Consider the following 25654-nt stretch of genomic DNA (forward strand, 5'->3'; position numbering starts at 1 on the left):
TAGACAACTGTAGTAGTTTTTTTGTGCCACAATAAGACAAAACAGCTTTTGTAAAGAGTGATTTTAACATTTTAGCATTTATCATTTTCGATGGGCCTATATTATAAGATCCTAAGATCACATCATATTTCATTCATAACAATCATCTTCGCTTATTAAAACTGTGGGAAACTTTATGAACTACAGAGTGAGACCTCTTCTCAATAGACAATCTTTGGCTGGTGTGTACAGCTGCTGCTAATCGGGCGTGAGAGCGGAGACGTGAAGGGAGAAGTCTGAAGCCTGCTGTTGGGAGGGCAGGATAATCATGGATAAACCCGAAAACCCGCCGCTTTAGGACCGACCCGGCCGCTGCCGAGCCGGAGGACAGGCAGGGACAACTTCTTATACCGCCACTGTAGAGACGGAGACGGCGGAGGGTCCCTCCCTGCTGGAAGAAATGTGGCTAAACCCGGAGGAAGTTCTGCTGAAAAACGCACTGAAGCTGTGGGTGACCGAGAGGAGCAACGACTTCTTCCTCCTGCAGAGGAGGAGAGGCCATGGAGAGCCGACAGGCAAGATCACAGGTAGACAACAACAACTACAACACAACAAAAATAATGAAAAGCATAAGAAACCACAGAGCCAGTGGGCATGACCACAGGTAAACAACGACAACATTCAGTAAGACAACATATAGGGAGGGGAGGCCAGGAGGAGACAGCTGCCAGAATGACAGGTGAACAACAAGAACGATACAGGAAAGGCCACAAAGAGCAAACAGGCAGGATCACAGGTGAATAACCACAACACAGGAGTGGTCATGCCAGTTATTCCAGAAATGAAGATCAAAGAGTTAACAGGATCTGTTAAACCAACATGTAGGAAAATCCTGCATTTTCCATTCCAATTACAGTGTTCTCAGAAAACTGTCTTGAAACTAACCTCGATGGCAGATTAACTTGATCTCAACCCTTTGTCAAAAGCCAGTTGTCAGACTCCAACTCTCAACATTGAGGGGGCTTCGAACGAAACTGAAACACCTCAAAGTTCACTGTCCCACAGCTCATATGCAAAGTGTTCTCAGTTCAGTAAGTAAGATTTCACACAAGTCTTGAAACCAAGATTAGAAGAAGACTGGGGTTTTTCTTTAGATGCAGCTCTAGTCAAAACTCCACCAACACCTAATAGTAATAAAAACAACCAAGACTGAAAGAATATAAGATTATTATTATTATTACTATTAATCACCTTCACACTGCTGATCCACAATATACTCTTAAATATTCACTTTGGTTTTATTACTTTTTTTCATATGAAGTGTTTCTCCAGTTACAGTCAGTTACTGTGATTAATTAAACCAGGCTTGAATTAGCCTCACCATGTTGGCCCTCTATTGGCTTTGTAGAATGGCTTAAACTTAAATAAACATTTAGGCTAACTGAAGTCAGGCTTTTCAAGTAAGCCTAGCTTTTCTAAACCTCTTGCTTGTAACAGCTTGTGGATTACAGAAAATTACAACTCTGATTTTCTGCTTTTCTTTGTTTTATATCATTGGACATTTTTCATATTTTTTGATGTTTTTATTAGCTAAATAATTCATCCAGAGATAATCCTCAGATTAATCGATAATGAAAATAATGGCTAGTTACAGTCCTATTACACACCTGTTATTATGGAGTTATTTTGCAATTGGGGTATTTTCCAGTAATATTTAGTTATAGGTCTCTTACTGCTCTCGCTCATGTGTTTTATAATGGCAAATGAACTTTGCCCAATAAATAAGTAAAATGAGTCAAATCACACTCCCCTTATTGTATTCTATTCAATTCTAACTCTCTTATTCTTCTTACTATACATGTAATAAGAACTTTAGCAATCCTGTAATGGACATAAGAAGAAAATGTGTGATTTATACAGCCTTAAAAAGGACATGAAATATAATTCAAGAGGAATATTCTCATGACACTACAAGAGACAATAATGCCATAAAGATCACAAGATCACTGTTAAGGACTACAGACACATTGACCTAGTTTTCATTGGACTTGTGTGACTTTTGTATGAAGACAAAAGTCAGTTAAAACTTCATCTGGGTCCGGAGCACTGACCTCTTATTGTAATATCAGTATATGTAGGAGTTTTATAGGTTTTTGTCATACTCTGTTGCTTTGGATTTGAACATGATGAAATTCTGCCGTCACTCTGTCATGATTTATATTTATACACCTTGCAGAACAGGTTCTATGCCTTTTATTCGGTGATTATCGACCACGTGCTTGTTGCGGCTGTGGCCTGTCTGACTGTTTCCCATTGCTGAGTTACAGCTCGGCTGCTTTCTCCATAACAGCCTGTTTGCTGTTTCCTCTGTCTCGCTTCCTCTCGGTGTTTTGTATCTATACACAAGAGAACACATTGCTGGTTGTCTGTAGCGTAGAGTCATGTAATGAGTGACACTTAATTACATTCAACCAGTCAAACAGTTCATACAATGTCTTCTTTATGCTTCTGTCTTCCCTGTGGAGAAACCCGCCTCATCTCTCTTGTCCTAGAACAGAATAGTGGGAACTTCCTGGCCCGGGTTTACTTTGTGCATGTGTTTGTTCCTGCTGTTCCCACAGTAAGAGAGGTGAAGGGTCAAGTCCTGTTGTTATATCGTTCACCATTAACTAATTAAACGACCTTCACTTCGGCATTCCTGTCACACAGGTGGAGGAAACAACACAGAGCAGCGTTATCTATTTCATGGTTCAAACCTGGCTTTAAAAAAAAGTTTCCAGCTATGAAGATGAAAGCAACAACAGAAACACAATGTGGTTCCTAAGCTGTGACAACACACTGTCCTGCCCCTATCACACCAATGATAACATACTTTGAGCAAGATTTCTGAGAAGGGCTGGGCAACTAAACATCTGCAGCTGATCAGTCCCCTCATACCAGTGTTTGTGATTCATTTAACACTCAAAGTAACAGCAGTTTATCTTGATTTTTTTTCTGTATTTGACCAGGTGGCACTAATTTTACACTCTGAAATAAATCAACACAGCAGATAATACTTTTTGATGCATTCAAGGGAAGACGGTCCAGTAGGTCTGAAAGCAGAGCTGCGTTTCTCCTCTCAAAACCTCGTAAAGGTTGAATGTAGCCTTTATGTCTCCACAGAAGTATTCCCCTACGATGTGACCACTAGCAGAGAAAGGGAACGATTCATATTCACTCTTTTTTTTCTTCTTCTGAGGTTCGCAGTGACAGACGGATAGCTTTGTGTTGCCAGGCTGCCGGGTTCACAGCTTCAGGCAGGTCGACTTTGACTCTAAGATGTGGTTTACATTTGGCTGCGAGCCAGAGCTGTCTGCTGGAGGAGTCTTTATCTTCACTTCTCCACCTGTTTAGACTTCCACCAATACGGGTATTTTTGGACACCGCTACTTTTGGATTGAACCATGTGATAGATGATATGTTGTGCGGATTTTCAGTGCTGACCTGTGTTTTCACCCTGTCAAACTAACCAAACAACAGACGTTCATCGGGTAGAAAAGCCCCTTAGACGGCATTTTGACTATCACGAGACGCTAAAAGTTTCGGGTGAATCCCATTCTGATGAAATGCCTTCAGGGTTAGTTGCTCTTTTTGGCAGAGAGAAGCGGTTTCACTGCAGGATTTACAAACTGATAAACCCGAAACTGTTGAGTTAAATCATATACTATGTGGGAGAACTGATTCTGATCCTCTTCTCTCCATGTCTCCTACATGTATGTTTTTTCTGGGATGTGTGTGTGTGTGTGTGTGTGTGTGTGTGTGTGTGTGTATCAGGCATGAGAAGGCAGTGGTATACTCTTCTCTCAACATAGCTTTGATATGCAGGCTTGCACTATGCTGTGATAGGCTGGGTTGATCTGGCTGCCTAAAAAGGCATACAGTTGAGTGTAATAATAGTATTTTCAGTCACCAGCTAATGTCATTTTGCTTGTTTAATATGTTGGATAAAAGCTTTTCCGAGTGATGTTTTACGTCTTTATTCTAAACAAAGCAACCGCCATCAGCCCTGATAGGAGGTTGAGAAGATGGAGGAGAGATGACTCACTCGCTTCAACCCTTTTTTCCAGCTTTGTGGCGTTCAGGGACCAGGAGAGATCATTGGCAATAATGCGCTATGAGACATTTGTCGTTATTGACCTGTTCCCCTGTGGAACTGCTGATGGCCGACAGCCTCCTGAAGTCTATTATAATCTATTTTGTCTTAGTGGGCTGATGAGGCCCACTACTGTCGTGTCATCAGCAAATTTAATGATACACTTTGTGCTGGATTTGGCAGAACATTCGTGCATCAGCAGAGTGATCTGCAATGGGCTTAGGGCTAATTCTTTAATGGTTGTGAGTATTTAAAAGTTGATCCTTCAGCAGATCCTATAATGCAGACTTGTGGTTGTTAGTAGGTTTTAGCCTTTTTTAAATGTATAGTTGTTTTGTTGGGACATTTTTAAAAATTGTGTTTTAAAGGTCAATATATGTAAAACTACTCAGACCATCTCAAGATGCTTATTTTCACAGAGGAAATGCTTTAACGTGAATTAAAGCATTACCAAAGCAAAGATGTGTGTTGTCCTCATTGGAAAAGCATGATGCAGATTAGCCATGGTTTACAGAGAAGAAAACGTGACAACAAAGCTTCAGCCTGTTCTCAAAGTGTGGATCCGCTTGCTTGATCATTTAAATGCATGAAGCCATTCTACATTATTGGTTTTGTTTTCATCAAGACAGTTTACAAACTTCTTTATCCAAAAAACATCAGTAAATATCAGAATAAAGAAAAATTAGCAGATATAAGAACACAATTTAAAAGTTAAAATCAATAATAGTAGTGTAATTATAGAAATGGATGTCATTAATTAACAGAAAACATGTCAGCTTGTGTCATGAAATTGACAGACTGAGATGAAACCATGCGTTGCTGTGAAAGTAATCAGCAGTATTTTAACATGAATCCTGATGCCATTTGGATACCAATGCAGTGAGCTCGTTAATGGTTTGAAACAGATGATAGTATTACTGAAATCAATGTGTAGCTACTGTGTATCCATTAAAAATACTGCACACCCATCAAATCCCCCAATTTCTATTCACCTGTGCCTCCTTCAAACATGAAATATAGTTGTCTGTGTGTGAACTCTTCACCTTCTTCAGTGTGTTAATAGTGTTAAAGGTTGGATTATAATTTGTTGATTTAGTATCTCAGTAAGCACTTGAGGATTTTTCAGGTCATGCTCAGCGAGTGCAATGTTCTCGCAAAATTACAGTCAAATTAATATTTAAGATGTTTTGAAATCTGCTTTGACAGAATTATAGAGGCAGCTTGTTTGGGTTCTGTTGACTTGCTTTGGCTCAGCTGTATTTACACATATCCTTCATATGCCAGATATATTTGAAAAAAAAACTTTTCAAAACATTACAAAGCAGTTTGCTAACTTGTGCTAACTTTATAAGCTAGCTAGTTCTTTTGACTCTGACTCATTCATTAGTCACTCAGTGGGGATTTGATTTGACAGACTAGTGAGTTTCAGTTAACAAAATGAAAGTGGACACTATTTTCACAAGGTGCAATGGATGATAAGTTACTTATAAGTAACATATTGGTGCTTTGTCAGTGACCATTGCTTGTTCACTGGTTTTTATGTTGCATTGAGGGATCATTGAGTCCATTATGGGAGGGGTTGGGAATAATGAGTCTCACTAGAGAATTCAGTCAACACAATAAAATTTCAGGCACACAATGTAGTAGAAGATTTAGTTGACAGTATGTTTGGACAGCCAGTGAGAGTATTATCGCCTATATGTTTGCATAAAGTCAACCGCAGTGTTCTCTGTGCGTCGTCATCTCTGCAGGTCTCCTGGTGGGGGCGCTGGACACGGTGCTGGACTCCAACGCCAGGGTCACGCCCTTCCGCATCCTCCTCCAGGTTCCTGGCTCCCAGGTCAGCTGGGTCATAGCCAGCGGTGAGATAAACATTAAGCCTCCTGCTCAGCGTTTTACTTTTTGCCTTCATTCCCACCTCTCCTGTTTCATCATTTCATTTCAGATACTTTTATGTACTTAAGTTGCCTCATTGTTTTGACGTTTTATGTTAGCTTGTTTTTCCATCTACACAAAATGCATTAATATCCTAAAGATAAGAAATTCTTCAAAAGTAAAGACTATAATGGGGAAAGATTAGATAGATTACATTTGAGAGCAGAGAGGGTGACTGCATCATTCATGGAAGACAGAATACTTACTGGTGCATCATTGAATTATGAAGTTAGTTATTATTAGATAAGTGAAATTCCCTGCTATGTTTTGTCTTTTTGTCCATCAGGAGCTGCCATAGAGGAAGTGAACAAGCACTGGGACTGGCTGATCCGCAACCTCCTTCACTCTCTGTCTGTGTTTGAGAACAAGGATGATGTCGCCAGCTTCGTCAAAGGCAAAGTCAAGGTGCGGAACCTGCCAACGCTGCTAGAGGATGACTTTAGATTTTGAGACATGTTAACAAAGCTTTTCCTGTGTTTTTAAAAAGGATTTATAGGTCAAAGTATCCACCTCACTGTAAATGATGATGAGGATGCCTTTGATGATGAACAGTCCATGTCCAGCAAGTAATGAGTGCAGGTTCTCTCCGCTGTAGGGCCTGATAGCAGAGGAGGTTCGGGGTCGCCAAGCCGCCCAGGAGGAGGACCCAGAGAAGTTCAGGGAGGCGCTGCTGAAGTTTGAGCTGCACTTCGGCCTTCCATCATCAGAGAAGCTGGTGACATACTTCTCCTGCTGCTGCTGGAAGGGCCGGGTGCCTCGACAGGGCTTCCTCTACCTCAGCATCAACCATATGGCCTTCTACTCCTTCCTGCTGGGGAAAGAAGGTCTGTGCACCAAAGTGGGCTCTGGTTTTCAAACCAAAACACTAAAGTCAGCTAGGGAGTCATTTCCCACAATGTTTTAATGTGCCAAAATGCCAGTGATTGTATTTTACTTATGGGTCAACTTGAAAGTAACTTAAATCATTTGCGTAATAAATAGTCACCTTGTGTGGGTTTGAAAGGGGGCTCTGAAAAGTCTGCAGGTGGCCACAACCTTTGCAGAGCCACCTTTCAAGCCTACAGTGTTTGACTCTCATTTAGTGAACCAGTTAACTCACATTTATTAAGATGCTCCTTGCATTAGCAGCACTAGCAGAGACTGGTCACCTGTGAGCTGTTTGAAGTGGGATGCATGAGCTCCAGGCAGACATCTTTCAGGAAGGGGTTCAGGACACAACAGGGCTGATGGGAAATGGGGTCTTTGTACAAACATTAAAGCTGAGGCATGTGAGGATTTGTGTTGCTGGTCTTTGTTGTGTATATATCCAGTCACTGCTCTTTCTTGCAGCCTTTTTTAAAAAAATTCACTGCAACACAGTTGATAGAAATGCACAACTACATGTGTGCTTGTTTTCTTTCTCATTTCAGTAGAAAAGCTTCATATGGGCTTGACCCTGGGATGGAAACACAAATATGACCATTATGTTGTTCACTTAGCTTGTAGTCGCATTGACATGCAGTCAGTCAGTAGAAATACAAATATTTTACCCTCCTCTGTCTTCCACAGTGAAGTTTGTGATCCCCTGGGCGGAAGTGATGCGGTTGGAGCGGGTCTCCACCGGCCTAATGACGGAGGCGATCCGGGTCAGCACACGGCAGCGGCAGAGGGAGTTCTCCATGTTCCTGAACCTGGACGAGGCCTTTGGGGTCATCGGTCAGCTGGCTGACATTGCCCTCAGGCGGCTGCTGGACAGCGAAGGCCTGGAGCTGGACCGAGTCCTGCAGCAACCCACACGCATCAGCAAGAGGTCAGCACTGGTTCCTGTGTCTGATGCCAATATGAACTGACAGCATTGTCAAAAAGATTCTTTAGTTCAACTGCTCATGTTTATTTCAGAATATTTCAGTTCATTTTTCAGGTTACTTCCCGAATACCAGTCTAATTTACTGTATGTCTTATTACAGCTGGCTCAGTTAAATAACATAAGAATGGCCAAACCTAAGAATAACCTAAGATTACATGGTGTGTTGGATGTATGTTGAATTATAACCCAAGTTTTATGACCAGTTGGACATGAAAGCGTCTCCTGCACATACAGAGAAGCAAAACAGGTTATTGCAATCAAAATAACTCTTATGTCTTGTAGTTCCTGTTTTTCTTTCTGTGATTTAAGACACAAGTCATGACCGATGGTTCAGATAATGCGTGCACACACATATTTTTGATATATTGATGTGCTGTGTCTTGTTCTTTTAGTATTTTTGTTATCAGATGTTTTTGCATGCGCTTGTGCCTTCTGCTTTCTGTAAAGACTACAAACACATTTATTCAGTGAAAGAGATCATAACCCGCTTTTATTCATAGCATTCTTTCTCAAATGCCACTGTAACGCACAGGCATACTTATTTCTGTCTATGTAAAAACCTCAAAACCATAACAGGAAACAGGGATAAAAATATACTGAGTGAACTACAGTACAAATGTGTGTCTGGGCAGCAGACCACAACACAAAACCATCAGGGCAACAGATAAAAACTGAAAAAAGGAAGAAGAAATAAAAAAGTACAACGGTGGCACACAGAAACCACTGAGAGTCCAAAATGGTGAAAAAAAGAAAAAATAGGAAATAAACATGCAAGTTGAATGGGCTGCTGAAACTGAAACAGAGTTAACTGCAGCAGTAACAAATAAAGGAAATAAAATATAGGAAGAAAAAAAGTGAAGAAGAAGAGAAGTCGTAGTTTATTTGCCTTCATTTGGTAACTACAGTATTATAAACTTTACCACTCATTTGCTTCCTAGTTTAAGTTCTCCTTTGTCTATAACACAGTACTAAAAATAAAAGAAGTCTTGCTAAATTGATTTACAAACCATACGTCATGGTCCACAAACTATTTGTGTCTGCCAAGAGAACTTTACACTAATATTTTTGCACATTTTCTATAATCTTTAACCTATTTTTTTTTTTACATTTATCTTGTTTGCCCTTTTTGACTTTTAAACAGCCTGCTGTATGTCTCTGTGATCTTCTACCATTCCTCTCAGTTTCTTCTAATCCATTGTTCATTGAAGTGTGTGTATATACAGTATATATAATATACAGTATGTCAATTTACACTTGTTGTATGTTGGATAATAGTTATGCTGGGTGAGCATCCTTCAGAGAGGAATATGAGGAGATTTGGGTCACAAGTAGAAGGAAATAAAATATAGCTGTGTTTATAACTGAATTCTTCTCCAGGGCTGAAGCTTTGGCTTCTAGTCAAGGAGGGCAGTGCGCTGCCTCTCATCATAGCCTAGAGGCCAAACCTCCACCCCAAATCTGCCCTCATATCTATCCATATGTAAGCAGTGAGCCTGTGTGTGTTGCATTTTAAACCAATTACATTGATACTGAAGATCTCACTTCTCACAGTTTGCAAGGGATGACCTCATACATTTTTTTCTTGAAGAGCAGTATACTCCTAATATAGACTTGGTGTTTTGGTTAAGGCTGACCAAACTGCTTGTTACTGTCTGTTTAATTCTGCAAATGCCAGATGGAGGAGCTTGTAAGTCACAGTGGAAGAGAAGAAGACTAGACTAGAAACACATTGTCCACATGACAGACTGTACATTAAAAATGAATAAAACATACATTTAAAAAAGATCACAACATGTCAACTAATTGCTGGTGCTGATATATAGGGCTGAAGAATGTTTACAGAGACAAAGACTTCAAATATGATTTTATTTGGAGTACACAGCGTCACTAACTCTGTCCTACCTCTAGCTGAAGTCTTGGTCATGTCACATGATTTTATCCAGTGAATTGTTTTGTCCCTTCAGGATGAAAAAAAGATGCAAAACTGTAGGGGAAGTCTACATCAATACTATGTCCTCTTCCAAGTGGTAGCTATGTGTGTGTTAGCTCCTAGCTTGGTACTGTTTTTAATCATCATGCACAACAAGAAATCACAAGCAAACCAGGTCATGTTACATCTGCTCTTTGTGTGTTTGTAGTCATGCTAGCGGCATGGCTCTAGGCAACGTCATTCTGTCGGTTGGTCGGTCGGTCCACCACTTCTAGACTGAAATATCTCAACAACTTCTTCATGGATTGTTATGACATTTGGTTCAGACATTCATGGTCCCCAGAGGATGAATCCTTATGACTTTGGTGATCCTTTGACTTTTCCTCTAGCGCCACCATGAGGTTGATTTTTTGATTTTTTCTTTCCTGAAATATCTCAACAACTATTAGAATGGATTGCTGTGAAATTTGCTTCAAACATTCATGGACCCCAGAGGATGAATTTTAATAAATTTCATCTACTGACTTTTCATCTAGCACAATCATCTGCTCAAAATTTTGTCCAATACTTTGGTTTATGACCAAATACCTGCAAAACAAGTCAGCCTTATCTGTACTTTGTGCTTGGCGCTGATTAGCAGTGTGACAGCACCCGAAGGTTTAAAGAAGGGAATATGTCCTTGTTCTGTTTGATTTGCTTGCTAACGCCCAGAAACTCCTTCAGTTGCTCTTTTTGCCAGTTACCTCTGTATGTTATCATCTTATTCTTCTCCCCAGGATCCTAGAGGAACAGGCGTTGAGGGAGTACGTCCTGGCTCTGTTTCGGCTTCCTCGTGGTGAAAGGCTTCATGAGGTGGCTTCCTGTTCGGTGTGGACACCCCACGCTCGCTGCCATACAGCCGGTACTCTGTACACCACTGACAGCTATCTGTGTTTTAGCAGCCGAGAGGAAGGCCGCTGCATCCTGCTCATACCCCTCTCAGAGGTACCTGAACCAGAAAATAATCAAAAGCTAATGGTGCATTCAAGTGGTTCCCATCAATATGTTAAATGCAAACTTTCCAAAAAGACTAGCCTACCCTACCCTTGTTAGACTGTTAGATTACACAGATTACAACCTTTCAGCAGTCCACCAAACCAAATACCTATTAAATCTTTTATGAACCGCCTGGCAGTTTGTCATTGTTCTTTTATGGCACGATGTAAATCTGCAATATAAAACAACCTGAAGTCAGACATCACATTCACATCCTGCATGTAGGGAGGTTAACATAGGTTTTCTCATTAGTTTTGTTGTTTTGTGAGATGCTTACAGCCCTTTAAGGAATGAAACCTGTGACTTTTCAGTTTCTAGTCTGCCTCTTTGTCCTGAGTGACTTTACTCAAGACTTTTTATCTGACAGTTTATGAAGGGAGCTAGTTTTTTTTGATATCGTCATGTATTTTACATGAGTTTGTTAAACAGTCTGTGTTTACTCTGCCTGCTACTGATTAAAGAGTAACACATTAATGTTTACACACTGACACATTATCGTGCAGAGGGGAATGTAGTGTGCCACAGTAATACAGGTGACACATGTTGGACTCACACAGCCACATTTAGCATGTAGCCTGTATGTTTACATTGTTAAAGGACAAATTCAGCCTTTTAAAAATTCAGAAGCATAAATGATCAAAATTAGGATGACATGATTTCACTCAGCATGTTATCTTTATGCATTATATATACTTTTATTGTTTAGATTTATCATCACATATTTGCCTTTATAAGTGTTAAAGTGCTGGATTTTTCATAATGTTCAAACAATGTAAAAATAGTCAGACGACACATGTCAAAGACAGACTGTAAGTAAACCATAATGATGCAAATAATTAGAGAAACTCTGGATTAAATGAATGTTTTTTACAGGAATTGAATTCGAGATTGCAAAAAAATAAAATTGTACATTTTATTGCAGTATAACAGTAGTCATTTTTGAGTTAGGTTTGGTTCATCGTGAAAAGCGGAGATTAGCAACAAGCTGCCTCGTCAGTTCATGAACAATGTGAGGAGTCATGCATACTTTCTCTGCTCCACTACTGTGGTTTAATCCTCTACTTCCTCTGTTGAGGCATTGTCTATAGAAAAGAATAATCATTTCCGCCCACCTAATCTGTTTTAATTCCCCTACTGCTCCCCCTGATTATCTGTTACCTCCATTGTCTCCTTAATTCCTGCATTTTTCCTGCCAAGCTGGTCTGTAATGTTCTTGTAGTGATGTGAGAGTAGAAATCATCAGGTCATCAGCAGCTTCAGTAGACACTGGTGTGTCATTATCTACAACAGATAATGCTGATTATTTATGTTGGTAATATGAGAACACAGCTGTGTCTTAATTTCAACATTTAGACCATTTCCAAGTACGACAAACATTATATTAATATTGCATTAATATTTCAATGTATGTGAGTACATGTCTCATGAAAAACAGTTGGGGACAGTTAGCACCAGACTCCAGCCAAGGTTTTTCTTTGTTGACAGTTTGTCCTCTTCCATCTTTGGTGTTTTTTGAAATTCTGACCTCGCTACGCAATGTCTTTAGAAAAAACACACTGTCTATTGTTTTCACCTCATTATATTAACCTGTTTATATTGCATGTACAGATTGGAATAACTCTGTGACAAAGTTTGTGTGTTTCTTCCATTTTCTCTGTAGGTGTTGTCCATAGAAAAAGCAGAGAGCACCAGCGTGCTTCCCAACCCAGTCATAGTGAGCATTCGGACCAAGAAAGCCTTTCAGCTAATTGAGCTGCAGGACAGAGACGAGCTGGTGGAGAGCCTCAACTGCAAACTCAGATCACTGCAGTGGAAACAGTCCATGTTCCGCAGCAGCAAAAGCGGCAAGAGGTCTATGGTATGCATGTTTGAGCTCTGTTGTTATTTTATTTATTTAATGGTCCATCTCCTTAATGTTGATTTATATATTTATCTACAGTAGCAAGAAAAAGTAAGTGAACCCTTTTTAATTACCTACATTTATGTATAAATTTGACATAAAATATAGTCAGATCTTCATCTAAGTTACAATTATGAACAAATACAATCTGTTTCAACTAATAACACACAAATTATTGTATTGTTGTTATTCACACAGTCATACATTCACATCGTAGGTCGGAAAAAGTATGTGAACTCTAGGCTAATGACATCAACAAAAGCTATTGGAGACAGGAGTTAACAAACCTTGAGTCCAATCAGTTAAACAAAAAGAAATCTCAAAGAGTTTAGATATTCATCAGTCTACAGTTGGACAAATTGTCTATATATGGAGACGCTTTAGTACTGTGGCTTCTCTCTCTAGAAGTGAGCACCCAGCTAAGATGACTCCAGGGCACAAGGGAGAATACTCAGTGAGGTAAAAAAAGAGTAACAGCTAGAGGCTTAAAGGAATCATCTGAGCTGGTTGACATCTCTGTTCATGAGTCTACCCTATGCAAATCATTGAACGGGCAAAGTGTTCATAGCAGTGGAAGGAAGCCACTGACCCCCCAAAAAACCATCACTGCACACCTTTTTTCCAAGTTTTCCAAAGAGCACCTTAACACTCCACAACACTACTGGGAAAATGTTTTGTGAACTGATGAAGCTAAGGTTGAATTGTTTGGGAAGAACACGCAGCACTAGGTGTGGCATAAAAAGGGCACTGCATACCAACGTAAAAACATCATTCCAATGGTGAAATACGATGGAGGGGGCGTCATACTTTGGGGACGCTTGGCTGCCTCTGGGCCTGGACAGCTTGCCATCATCAAGGGAAGAATGAATTCCCAAGTTTGTCAAGGTATCTTACAGGATAATATCAGGCTGGCTGTCTGCCAGCTGAGGCTCAGTAGAGGCAGCAGGACAATGGCCCTAAACATCGAAGTAAATCTACTAAAAAATGGCCTCAAGCAAAGAAAATCCACCTTTTGGAGCAGCCCAGTCAGAGCCCAGCTCTTAAACCAATAGAGATGCTGTGCAATGACCTCAAGAGAGCCGTTCACACCAGACATCCTAAGAATATGAGCTGAAGCACTTCTGTGAGGAAGAATGATCCAAATTTCCTCCTGAATGTTGTGAAGGTCTGATCCACAGCTACCGGAAATGGTAACAAACCGGCTTGGTTGAGGTTATTGCTGCCAAAGAATGTTCGACCGGTTATTAAATCCAAGGGTTCACTTACTTTTTCCACCAGCACTGTGAATGTTCTATGGGTGTGTTCAATAAAGACATGTTTGGGTCATTAGCATTCTGTACAGCACATCGTGTTTGTCTATACTTGTGACTTAAATAAACATCAGATCGTATTTTATGACCAATTAATGCAGAAAACCAGGTGATTCCAAAGGGTTCACTTACTTTTTCTTGTCACTGTATATAATGTATAACATATTCTCACATGCTCCCACATGTGGAGCGGGCAGAGTTGATGGACATACTGTTTGTGCTCTGAATACCAAACAGCTCTGGCTGTTTTAATATGGATGCAATGCTAATAAAGATCATTTTTAATTTGTTTTTTTCCTAACCTGTGTTGCTCCATCACTGAAAAATAATCCAATAGTCTTATTTTGCCTCAGTTGAAGTACATTTGTTTTGTTTCAATTCTCCAATATATTTTTAATATTTTCTGTAAGTTGATTCTTTGTTTTTATAGCAAATGTGATCCTGAAGCCACACCAGGTTCAAGTCCATACTGCTCAATTTCAGCATTTCTGAAACTGATGGGTTTTTTTCTTATGTTTACGGCAGCGCTCCCCGACACCCTACTACACCTTCTACTATGACACCGGGTACTCTGATGAAGTGGAGATCGAGGAGCAGGTTCTTCGTAACACCGTCAACAGTGAGGCTCTGATGACGGCCTTCAACCAAAACCAACCAGGAACCAACAGCAACAAGGTGATTGGAGACTGACAGCACAGCTCAAGTCAAACTCAGATTTTCAGTCATAAATGAACAACAGACTCAAGTCAGACTCCAGAAACAGATTCTCACTAACTCCAGTGTTTCCTAGACATGCAGACATTTTAGTTAGTTGACTAAAAGGCTTGTTGGTGTGAAGGAGTATCACCAGTAGCATCTGGTGATCATTTGAAAAACTCTGCACAAGTCTCAGCAAGTTTATCTGTGAATCTGTGTGTTTGTGTCAGAGTATGGAGCAGGTGAAGGAGAGGCTGTGGGAGGATCATTTCTCTGAGTTCGGACGTGGCGTCCACATGTTCCGCACTGGGAAAATCCAAAGGCTGGTTTCCATGGGGATACCGGAGTCACTGCGGGGCGAGCTGTGGATGACGCTTTCAGGTGAGACAGATAGCTTGAAAACTAAGAGCCTTAAAACCACAGAGCTTCTGCATGTGATAGAACCAGTTGTTAGATATTTTTCTAACAGACAGAAGAAGCGACTGTAGTCACTAGAGGGTCCTCACAAAGATAAAAGTACAGGCATGTGTGTTTTTTCAGCTCACATCCTCTTCTCTCCAACTGCTGCACGTCCACATGCTGTGAAGACACCACACTCTCAGTCAAAACCAAAGTCTGCCAGCTTTTATTTTGGTTTGCTGTTGGTTCCTCTGCTCAGTCTCATTTCCTCACCACACAACAGCAGCCGTCGTTTGAACAAAAACTGAAACTGAGGTACAATAGCTGTGGTGGAACACTACCAGGAATGAAAAAGAACACGACCTCTTCACACTGAGACACAGAAACTTTTGAGTATCATTATTTGTTATTATTGATGTTTCTATACTGTTTGGGGAACTTTTATTACTATTAACTAGCCATTTTTTGCAGCATCTATCAGTCAGTCAGTCATTGGCAGTGTAGAATGTAGAATTTCTTTTTCTGGTCTGCATATAAACTTAAATACACACTTAAATAGAGCAGCTCAAAACAGCACAATAACCCAACTTAAAGGTTTTTATTTTTTTGTCCTCCATTCCAAAAAAAGAGGTGCAGGCTGCAGCTGCAGCTAGTAATGCTGACACTTTTAACTTTTATGTTTAATCTCAGAAGGTAACTTCAAACAACAACACAGTGTATGTGTTTAGTGGTGGTTGAATCTTTTTTTTTTTTGTTCTTGCGTCAGGATTTAAATATAGAGGATGACCACATTTCCTCATGAAGAAAACAATAACAAAAAAAAATCACGTCAGCGGTTGATGTGGACTGTTGCACTTTCCTCTGGATGTCATCATCTCAAGCAGAGATTTTCCAGTGGAATCCTCAGTCCCTCACTTGACTCATCAAATGGTCATTTTTCATATATGCAAGAAATAAGTTTGCTGCTGTTGTTACAGCACTCTCACTCAATGACCTCTGAATCCCAGAATGCCCTGCTGTCCTTCAAGCAGTGAAACGCAACTGCGAATGATGTTTGACAGCATCACTAGTGAGCTCATCGTTATCTCAAAAACACTTTCCAACATAAAGAGGCTTGAATATATCTATCAGAGTGAATACATATGCTTCTTGTTTTTATTCTGTAAAAGTCATGTTGTCATGGCGTTGCAAAGGAGTTGTCTTTTCGTACTGTGGTAAAGAGACCTGCTAATTAACAGTATTTCTATCTCTGGGTTGTGCAGATGCATCCACAGAGCTGGAGTCCCATCAGGGCTACTACACCAGCCTGGTGAAGAAGTCGATGGGCCAGAGCACCCTGGCCACCGAGGAGATAGAGCGAGACCTGCACCGCTCGCTGCCGGACCATCCCGCCTTCCAGAACCCCACAGGCATCGCTGCACTCAGACGTGTCCTCACCGCCTACGCTCACCGCAACCCCAAGATCGGTTACTGTCAGGTATCAACTTGATGATTTATGATATACTGTACAAACATTACAGCAATATGACTTTATGGAGCAGCAGTAGAAGTGGTAGCAAAGGTAGTAAAGTTGTGATTATCAAACAGCTTCATAATTTCTTAAATTTCTCCACCAATCAGTCTTTTATTTAAATAAAAAATGAATTAAATGACTTACATCAGCCATCATCTTGCTTCTGGAAGCTCTCTGGTTGCTTTTCTTCTGTCACGGCGCAGCAGGTCAGCTGATCAGACAGGGAGTGTTCACTCGATGGCTGCAGTGTATCCTGACTGTTAGTTAGACGGCCTCTGATCTTCGTTTGTGTTTCTTCCTCCCCTTTCGTCTCCTCCCGTCCAGTCTATGAACATCCTGGCGTCAGTGCTGCTGCTCTATGCTAAAGAGGAAGAAGCTTTCTGGTTGCTGGTGGCAGTTTGTGAGAGGATGCTGCCCGACTACTTCAACCGCAGAGTCATAGGTAAGAGGTCAGGGTTCAAACAAGAAGAGATGATTCAGCACTGGATTGTCTTTTTAAGTGTTATTTACCATAAAAACTGAAAACATATATTTATAAGCTTTATTTATACACATTCACTTCACTCTCTTAGCTTCTCCTTTCTTAAGAGCACACACGTTGTTTAAAGTCATAATATCACAATCTGTCGTGTCGGATCATTTAGTTTCAAATTCCTGTTTTGTGTTGCGGTTGTTTTGTCTGAGCTGCTGCCTCTCAGACACCAGACAGCCCGAAAGGCTTATTTTTGGCCTCTGAAACACAGTCTTATTTCCTGTGCTTTGTGATGTGATTTGCGGTTTATTTATGACATGCGAGATGCATTTGAAACAATTTCCTCTTCCTTATAACATCCTATGAGAAAACAGGTGCTTTTGGGTGTCTTTCCAGCTTTGAAATAGCAGTGATTGTGTTCATAGTGTTTGTGTGTAAAGCACTGATGCAGGTCTGAAAGGATAAAGCTGGAGTTATTTTATCTTTTGATGATTGTTGACAATTTCCTTAATTCTAACCCTGAAGAGACAGTAAACAGACAGCATATGGTAGACAGTAAACAATGAATGTTTGCTGCTTACATGTATTTCTGTAAAGCCACTGAGTCATAATGAAGGAATACCGTGTGTCACCCACATGCAACTAAATGGCTCATTTATGTGTCATGCTATGAGCTGTATCAGGCCATGGCTTCACAATCAGTAATTGCTTTAACCCAAACACCTAACAAACACTTTCTGACTCCATCATTCCGTCCTGCAGGAGCTCAGGTGGATCAGTCTGTGTTTGAGAAGCTGATCAGTGAGCGTCTTCCAGAGCTGGCCGAACACTTCCCAGACCTCTCCACCCTCTCCTCCGTCTCCCTCTCCTGGTTCCTCACCCTCTTCCTCAGCGTCCTGCCCTTCCACAGCGCCGTCTGCGTGGTCGACAGCTTTTTCCTCCACGGAATCAAAGCCATCTTCCAGCTGGGTTTGGCTGTGCTGGAGGCCAACGCTGCACAGCTCTCTACCAGCACAGATGAGGGACAGGCGCTTATGATTCTCACAAGGTACATTTGCGTATCGGTGCTTGACAACAGGCAACTTTCAATTTTATTTTTAAAACTGGTTGCTTGCATGTATTTTTGCACAAATATCCTGCACACAGGTTTTTACAGGAAATTATATCTTGGCGAAGATGAAGGTTTGCAAATATTTGAACTTGTTAGTATCACATCGTTTAGTGAGCAATGACTTCCCCTTTTCTCTAACTGCTGACGCTAGGCATGGTCAACACATTCTGTTGTTCCGTCTATATTGTAGGCATTTCAGTTCCGGTACCCATTCAACCACTATGCAGTGTTGCTGCTTTCATATATATCAGATTTACAGTGCTGTGTAAAAGTTGTAGGCACTAAAAGTAAAGTGAGGATGCTTTCAAAAATAATGCCATCAATACTTCCTATTTATCAGTTAACATCATACAAAGTTGAGTAAACAGCAGAAACCTAAAGTAAATCAATATTGGTGTGAGCAGCTTTGTCTTTAAAACAGCAGCAGTTCTCCTCGTTACACCTACACAGTTTTTCAGGTACTTGGCAGGTCGGTTGTTCTGCATCTTGGAGAAGTTGTCACAGTTCTTCTGTGGATCTCTTCATGTGATCCCAGACTGACTCTATAATGTTGATCAGGACTCCTTGTTCTTCTTGGTGCTGAAGATAGTTGGAGTCATCGTCATGCTGCAGAATAAATTTGGGAGCAATCAGACGCCTCCCTGATGGTGTTGCATGATGGATAAGAATCTAAGTGCCTACAACTTCTGCATAGTACTGTAGATGTTGCTTCTAAATGTTTGCAACATGTTGGGCACTCAACCGCTTAAGGTGTGATTTCTGTCCAATACCTTGCAGCAACAAACCTGTAAAAAAGAGGCTCTGCTGTTGCTTCCTCTGACTGTTTTCTTTACACACTTTCAAGCAGAGCAGAGCATGATGTAGATTCAGAACCTGATATCTGATATAAAACTTCTCTCAAACCTATAAGTACAAAATCATGCATGAATTCTGATTCATGAAAATACGGATCTTCCCTAACTCGGGTTGCATCTGCCTGTTTGAGGAGCAAATGAGATTCAATGTGGCATTAAAACTCACTGCCAGGCAGTCAGCATGTTTCTGTTAATGTGAAACCTTGGTTCTTGTTGTTTTGCAGTTTTCTCGAGCAGGTTGGAAATGAAGCGTCATCTTGTCCTGTGTCCCCTGTGCACGCTGCAGAGGAGACCAGCAGCAGCAACCCTGACGTTCCCGCTGTGAGACACACCAACATAACCGACCTCATCAACGAATCCTATGAGGTGAGAGGCACACACATACCATGTAGGCTGATAATTGCCTCTCTTTAATTGTTTTCACACATTTTATGTATTGATTTGAATGGTTTTTGCAAGTCATTTCTTAATTTTTCGTGTATGGCTGACGTGTTTGCTGTGGCTTTCGAGTTCCAATCATTCCCTGACCTTTTTTGCTTCCGTAAGAAATTCGGAGACCTGACAGTGAGGCAGATTGAGAGGCTTCGCTGTCGACACAGGATCCAAGTGCTGCAGGCTCACGAAGACACCACCAAAGAGAACGCTGTGAGTAGATGTGATGCTGTCGTACTGTCTACTTGTAAAGCTATTCAGACGAAAGATCGGTTAAAAATCATGTTTTGGTCACCCAGTATTCCTGCGCTCAGACCGCCATGTTTCCTGTCTTTGTCTGTGTGCAGCTGAGAGTGGTGACACCGGATGTTTCCATCTCTCCAGAGGACTTGGCGAATGTCTACGACCTTTTCAAGGTATCTTCTTTTCCTCTTCCTGCTAGTTTATCTCTGCCTTGGATAAAATGGCTGAATGAGTCTTGTGTTTTCAGAGGAAACTGAAATATTTAGGCCCCTACAATGTGCTCCTGTATCTTATTTGATTTTTCCCTCCTCCTTTTTTCTCCTCTTCCTCATCTGTTTCCACCACACCTCCCTCATTCCCTCTCTTGTCCTTTCTACTCATTTCTAACCATCTTTCTACGGCTTTTTTCTTTCTCCTCATTTCCCCTCTTGTCCTCACTATCTTGTTTTTCCCCTCTCTCCTCCTTGTTTCTTGTTTTTCCCACTTTCCTCTCCCTCCTCTCCGCTCTCCTCGTCCAGACAGAGCACCTCATCAGTCTGTACTGGGGTGACACCAGCTCTGCGGCGGCAGCGGAGGCGGCAGCGTGGCGGCACGGCGACTCCTACATGGAGCGGCAGTACCGGCTGGACCGGCCCCAGTTTAAGAGCCTGTACGGGTTGCTGGCGCCGTGGCCCGGCGGCTCCAACCAGCACACCGACACACTGGCCAACCGCACCTTCACCCTGCTGGACCAGGACTGCGACAATCTGGTCACCTTCAGGGAGTTTGCCGGCTGGCTGGGTAGGTGAAGGGAAGGGAAGACAGACAGAAAGAATTGAGAAAGAATTGAGACACTGCTGAATGTTTGCTGAAAAGGTATTTTTAGGGATTTTCCACCAACAAACGGCTTGTCAAGTTGATCCTTGAACCAAAATTGCAAATGTTTCTGTGATTACAAAACCTACAGACACACAAGCTTTCCTGCAGGTTTGGAGACTAAGACAGGAAACGGAAAGACAGATATAATATGATGTAACTCTCTGTTCTCCTTTTCTTTCTCTCAGATACTTTCTACTGTGAAGAGCTGAATGAGAAGATAAGGCTGCTGTACCGTCTGCACATACCACCAGGTTATTCCTTCTCTGAACACAGTCAAAGAGTTTCAAGCTGGAGTCAGCGCTCTAACTGATTGGTTTTCTTAACTCTGTCTACAGCTCTGACAGAAAGCGAGGATGACCCCTCTCTGATGAAGAGCCCCCTGGTGTCCACTAACAGACCCCTATATGTCAATCTGCCCTCTGGTTGGTCCCAACACACTGATCTACTGTCTGTTGACACATTTCACACACTGCAACTTAACAAAGCATGAAAATAGACAAACACAAGTAATGTAAAATGTGTTTTGTTCAGTTAATATGAATGTATAAATGAAGAAAATAGATTTTTTTGTTGTTGTTTGTTTGAAGAATATCTAACTAGAACTGTTGTTCCAGGTGTTCCAGGTGATGAAGTGAAAGATTACCAGGAGCAGCTGAAGCAGATGCTGCGGGATCTGGTCAAAGAGAAGGAGAAAGATGTGGAGAAACCTCTGCCGCTCATGATTCAGGTACTGGAAACACACGCTAACCACACAGCACAAACACTGGCTGTCATTCATCATACTATCATACATCAAACCTTATCTTTAAGTCGTGGTCGCTCATTTCATGTTCAAAAGCATGTATCCATACTGAAGACCAGGCTCACATCTGCTTGGGAAACAAGTAGGCTACGATCTTTTTAATAACCTTATTTGTGCGCTCTGTCAGCAAAAATATGAGGAGATCCAGGGTTGCAACTACCAATTATTTTCATTATCAGTTAATCTGTACATCATTTTCTGATTAATCAACTGGTTTTGTTCGACCAACAGTCCAAAAACTAAAGATGATCAATTTGCGACAATGAAGAACAGAGAAAAGCTGCAAATTCTTCAGGAGCTGAAAACAGAACGTTTGGCATTTTTGCTTGATAAATAACATTTTGATATTTAGATTAAAGACAAGTCGGCACTAATTTATTGCTCTGTTGTAGAAACAGAGCAGTAGATTAATAATAATAGATTAATAATAATGAAACACTGATATAACCCTCACCTGCCCTTCCTCCACAGCGGGAGTTCATCCAGTTCTGTAAGACACTGTACAGCATGTTCCACGGCGACCCAGAGGAGAACGACCTGTTCCAGGCCATCGCTACGGTAACCAGTCTCGTCCTGCAGATCGGTGAGGCCGGTCACCGAGGACGCCGCTCAGGGTCAGAGGGCACCAGCCGAGATGAGGCTGAAGGAGCAGAGGCCACGCAGGCGAATGCCAAGGACCGCCGCTCCTCCGTCTCCGGGGTTTGTGACGGGAGCGCGACGCCGGAGAACGAGTGGACCATCAGCTACGCTCAGATCCTGGCGTCCCTGTTGACAGAGCAGGCGCTGGTGAACTTCTTCGAGAAGCCGGTGGATCTGTCAGCAAAAATAGCAGCAGCCAAGGAGAAGCAGTACCACCAGCGGGCGGGTCTGCTGACGCTGCAGCACAGGACCAGATGACTGAAACATACTGACTTTTGACTTATGAAGAAAACCACGATATCAGTATCATTTGACAGAATGTGACAGAACGCAGCGGCTTCAGCAGCTAAAATTCAGAAGCTAGTCAGGAAGCCAAAGAGCCTTTTAAGTAATCTGTAACATTTATCAATAGTATAATTGTTGGAATTGCAACCACACTGGCACAACTTGTTTCTTTCTACACAAGTCACTTATAGCCTGTGACGACCTGAGCTACTGTGGCCTCTAACTGACAAAAGACAGTGCTGTCTTAAAACTCTAAACTCCCAAAACATTTTGAGCCAGAAAAACAGTTTAGTTGTGAAGCCTCTAATCTCAGCAGCTGGCCATTTAGGATATGATGTAATTATTATCTCCTTATGTCACCATGAGGATGCCTGGCAGTACTGTGTTGCCAAATAATTCTTACTAACAACAATGCAGCATTAAGGACAAATCTACCATGCATTGAGTTGTTTTTTTTTTTCTCATTTTTTTTTACAGATTTTATAACTATTGTTTCTTTTGTATTAAATGTTTTCACTTGCACGCACCTTGATGTTTTAAAAACTTTTTCAAATGTAATGGGAAACAATCTACAGTGATCTAAAAGTTGCAGAATGCAGAACATGTAAAAAAAAAAAAAACAGACCAATGCTGGAATTGTCCTTTAAAATAAAAGGCATTGCACACAGAGAAGTGGTTTCTCTTTTCTCCTCCGCTAGAGCAAAACTAGCCTGATATTTAACATTTCATTTTCACTTTCACTTCATCATTCAGTTATGTATGTCAGTTGTGTTTGTAAAACCAGGTCAAACTGTTTCGTATAGTAGAAAACACACACTCTCATTCACTGTGAAACCCCCAACAAGACTATTAACTAGGTAGCAGCAGTCGTAACTATACATAACACATTAGTAGGGCTGCAACTAACCATTATTGTCATTATCGATCAACCTTTGCATTGTTTTTTTTGATTAATTGATAAGTCATCTGGTTGATCAACAGTCCCCAACCCAAAAATATTCAGTTTACTGTCATAGAAGACTAAAGAAACCAGAAAATATTCACATTTGAGATGCTTAAATCAGAGAATCTGGACTTTTTTTTCTTAGAAAATTACTACAGACAGTTCATTGATTATTAAAATAGTTGGTGATGAATAGTTTTCAACTACTCAGTTAACTAACTAATCATTGCAGCTCTACACATCAGTGTTCTAAACTCATCACCTCTGAATTGGGACATTAAGGACATTCAGAGGTGATAAACATTATAAACATTACATAGTTTGTCCACCAGAGAGCACTGACAAGTTTTCAACTGTAAAGTATTCCTACCAGCACATGACTGCACCTTGATCATAACTCTTTAATAATCTAATCTATTTTTAAACATTTATCATTATTGGATTTTTAAAACTCTCAAATATTGATTTTTTTTTTTTTAATCTCTATCAGCCTCAAAAATCAACTCCTGATCAGGCTCTAATGTGGATCTGTTTGTTTTGATATGAGGGAATCTGTCTAATCATTCTCTAAATGCTGTTCTGCATTACAGTATAAGAACCATTCAGCAGCTTCACCTTAAAGACGACTGAGAAGGACAATAAAATGTATGGAAGATGCCAGAAGTCAAAGTTGAGAATGAAAAGAAGGAGGCAGAGAACTGCAGGAGCTTGGTGTGCTTTATTAGCTACTGATTAAAGGTAGAGGATGTCCTTTACTCCAGGACCTAGATAATCGGAAGAAACAAAACACACATTCTACTAGTGGCCAGCCTTCAGTAAAGGAGGGAAGACCGGGGCTTGTCTCATTAAACTCTCTTCAGAAGTGGTTCGATCATGGAGGAGGTCAAAGGTGATGACTCCTTCTGGCTTTCATTATTTTAATCATTTCTTTGTTGTTAGATTTTTTTCTCTCCATAGAATTTCCATTAAAGGCTTAACTGGTACTGCCATTGTTTATATGAGAAAATACTCTCTCGATACAACTCTGACAAAATATATTTTAAATATTTTTGAGATTTACATAATAACGGGCCAGGACGTATATGTGGGCGAGTCTTGTTTTAAAAGTCAAAACAATCGTAAATAGTCTGTCATTCATCATAGGATTAGTATGTATAATCAGAAATATTTATATGCGTCATGTTTGAGATGCTTATGTCACATCCACAGGCAACAGCAGCAACAGCATATGAATGATAACAGACATACAAACGAGAATTACAATACAATAAAAATACGCTTACAGAGCTACGACAGACTGAAAACTACACATTGCACTAAGCCACAGTTGTGATCGCTGGACGAAGACCAATGAGTTGGCCCTGTGGATGTGTCTCGCCCACTCCTGAGGGAGGTAGGCGGGCTTTGTCTTTAAATTGCTTCAACGTAGTTGGCTGGCAGCATGCCGGTCTTGCCGGTGCGCTGCACAGTACCATACATCCACCCCTCATCGATGGACTGCACGTTCACGATGACGTCGCCATCCTTGAAGGACACCTCATCACTGTCGGCTGCGCCGTAGTCATACATGGCGCGCACAGTTTTCTGCACAGAATAAACGGAAACAGGTCAGAGGTGCATGTGTGAGGGTGGTGTAAGTGCAAGAGGTTAAATGATAAAGGCTGGAGATATTCTACATCTGTTTATTGTGAACAAAGCCAATGAAAAGACCAAAACCAACAATTTACTTTAATTTAAGTATTGTCTGTGTTGCCAACTGTCCTGCTGCCTTAAAGGACAGGTTCACAATTTTCAAGTGTGTCTTAAAACAACAGTCAGGTGTCCATATGAACAGTGAAAGAGGTTTTCTTCGCTGTAATCATTCCTCCTGTTCATACTGGATATTAAAAGATCTTCAAATGTGCTTTCAATATAACTGATGGAGGCCAAAATCCACACAAACATTTGTGCAAAAATGCATTTAAAAGTTGATGTGAAGCTTATATGAGGCTTTAGCAGTCTGAGTTAGTCATATCAAGTGGATATCTGACACATTTACAGTGTTTTTAGCATTAAATGAATGAATGAATGAAATTAAACTTTGTGTTTCCTCTGACAGTGTTTCCCTGTTGAACTGCGGTGGAAGTATAGTAACAAAAAGAGGAACTTTGACACTAAAAAGACTGTAATGTTGAAAGATATCTGCTCGATATGACTCATTTGGACACCTGAAGCTTCATATTAGCTTCAGATAAACTTTTAAATGCATTTTTGCACAGAAGGAGGCTCCATCACTTACATTCTAAGTGCATTATGAAGGGATCTTCTAATGGTCAGTATGAACAGGAGGAATGATTAGAG

General features: G+C 40.9%; 2 protein-coding genes across 8 annotated transcripts in view; one reads left to right on the forward strand and one right to left on the reverse strand.

Moving 5' to 3' along the window:
• Positions 1-220: 220 nt before the first annotated feature.
• LOC137193159 (TBC1 domain family member 8) lies at positions 221-24430 on the forward strand. The gene is made up of 20 exons (XM_067604415.1): positions 221-566; positions 5863-5973; positions 6333-6451; positions 6642-6870; positions 7595-7835; positions 10599-10806; positions 12518-12715; positions 14593-14742; positions 14994-15144; positions 16425-16639; positions 17000-17117; positions 17910-18195; positions 19337-19478; positions 19659-19757; positions 19892-19960; positions 20306-20567; positions 20831-20896; positions 20981-21067; positions 21260-21372; positions 21919-24430. The coding sequence occupies exons 1-20, from the start codon at positions 440-442 to the stop codon at positions 22342-22344; spliced, it is 3417 nt and encodes a 1138-aa protein (XP_067460516.1). The 5' UTR covers positions 221-439; the 3' UTR covers positions 22345-24430.
• neb (nebulin) overlaps positions 24014-25654 on the reverse strand; it is a 66019-nt gene continuing 64378 nt past the window's right edge. For all 7 annotated transcript variants that reach the window (XM_067604403.1, XM_067604409.1, XM_067604408.1 and 4 more), the window contains one exon: positions 24014-24898. In XM_067604403.1, coding sequence (XP_067460504.1) covers positions 24725-24898 — 174 coding nt within the window. In that variant the 3' untranslated portion in view covers positions 24014-24724. The remainder of the gene's footprint in view (positions 24899-25654) is intronic.

This window comes from Thunnus thynnus, chromosome 11 (genome assembly GCF_963924715.1).
Source record: "Thunnus thynnus chromosome 11, fThuThy2.1, whole genome shotgun sequence".
Classification (NCBI taxonomy): domain Eukaryota; kingdom Metazoa; phylum Chordata; class Actinopteri; order Scombriformes; family Scombridae; genus Thunnus; species Thunnus thynnus.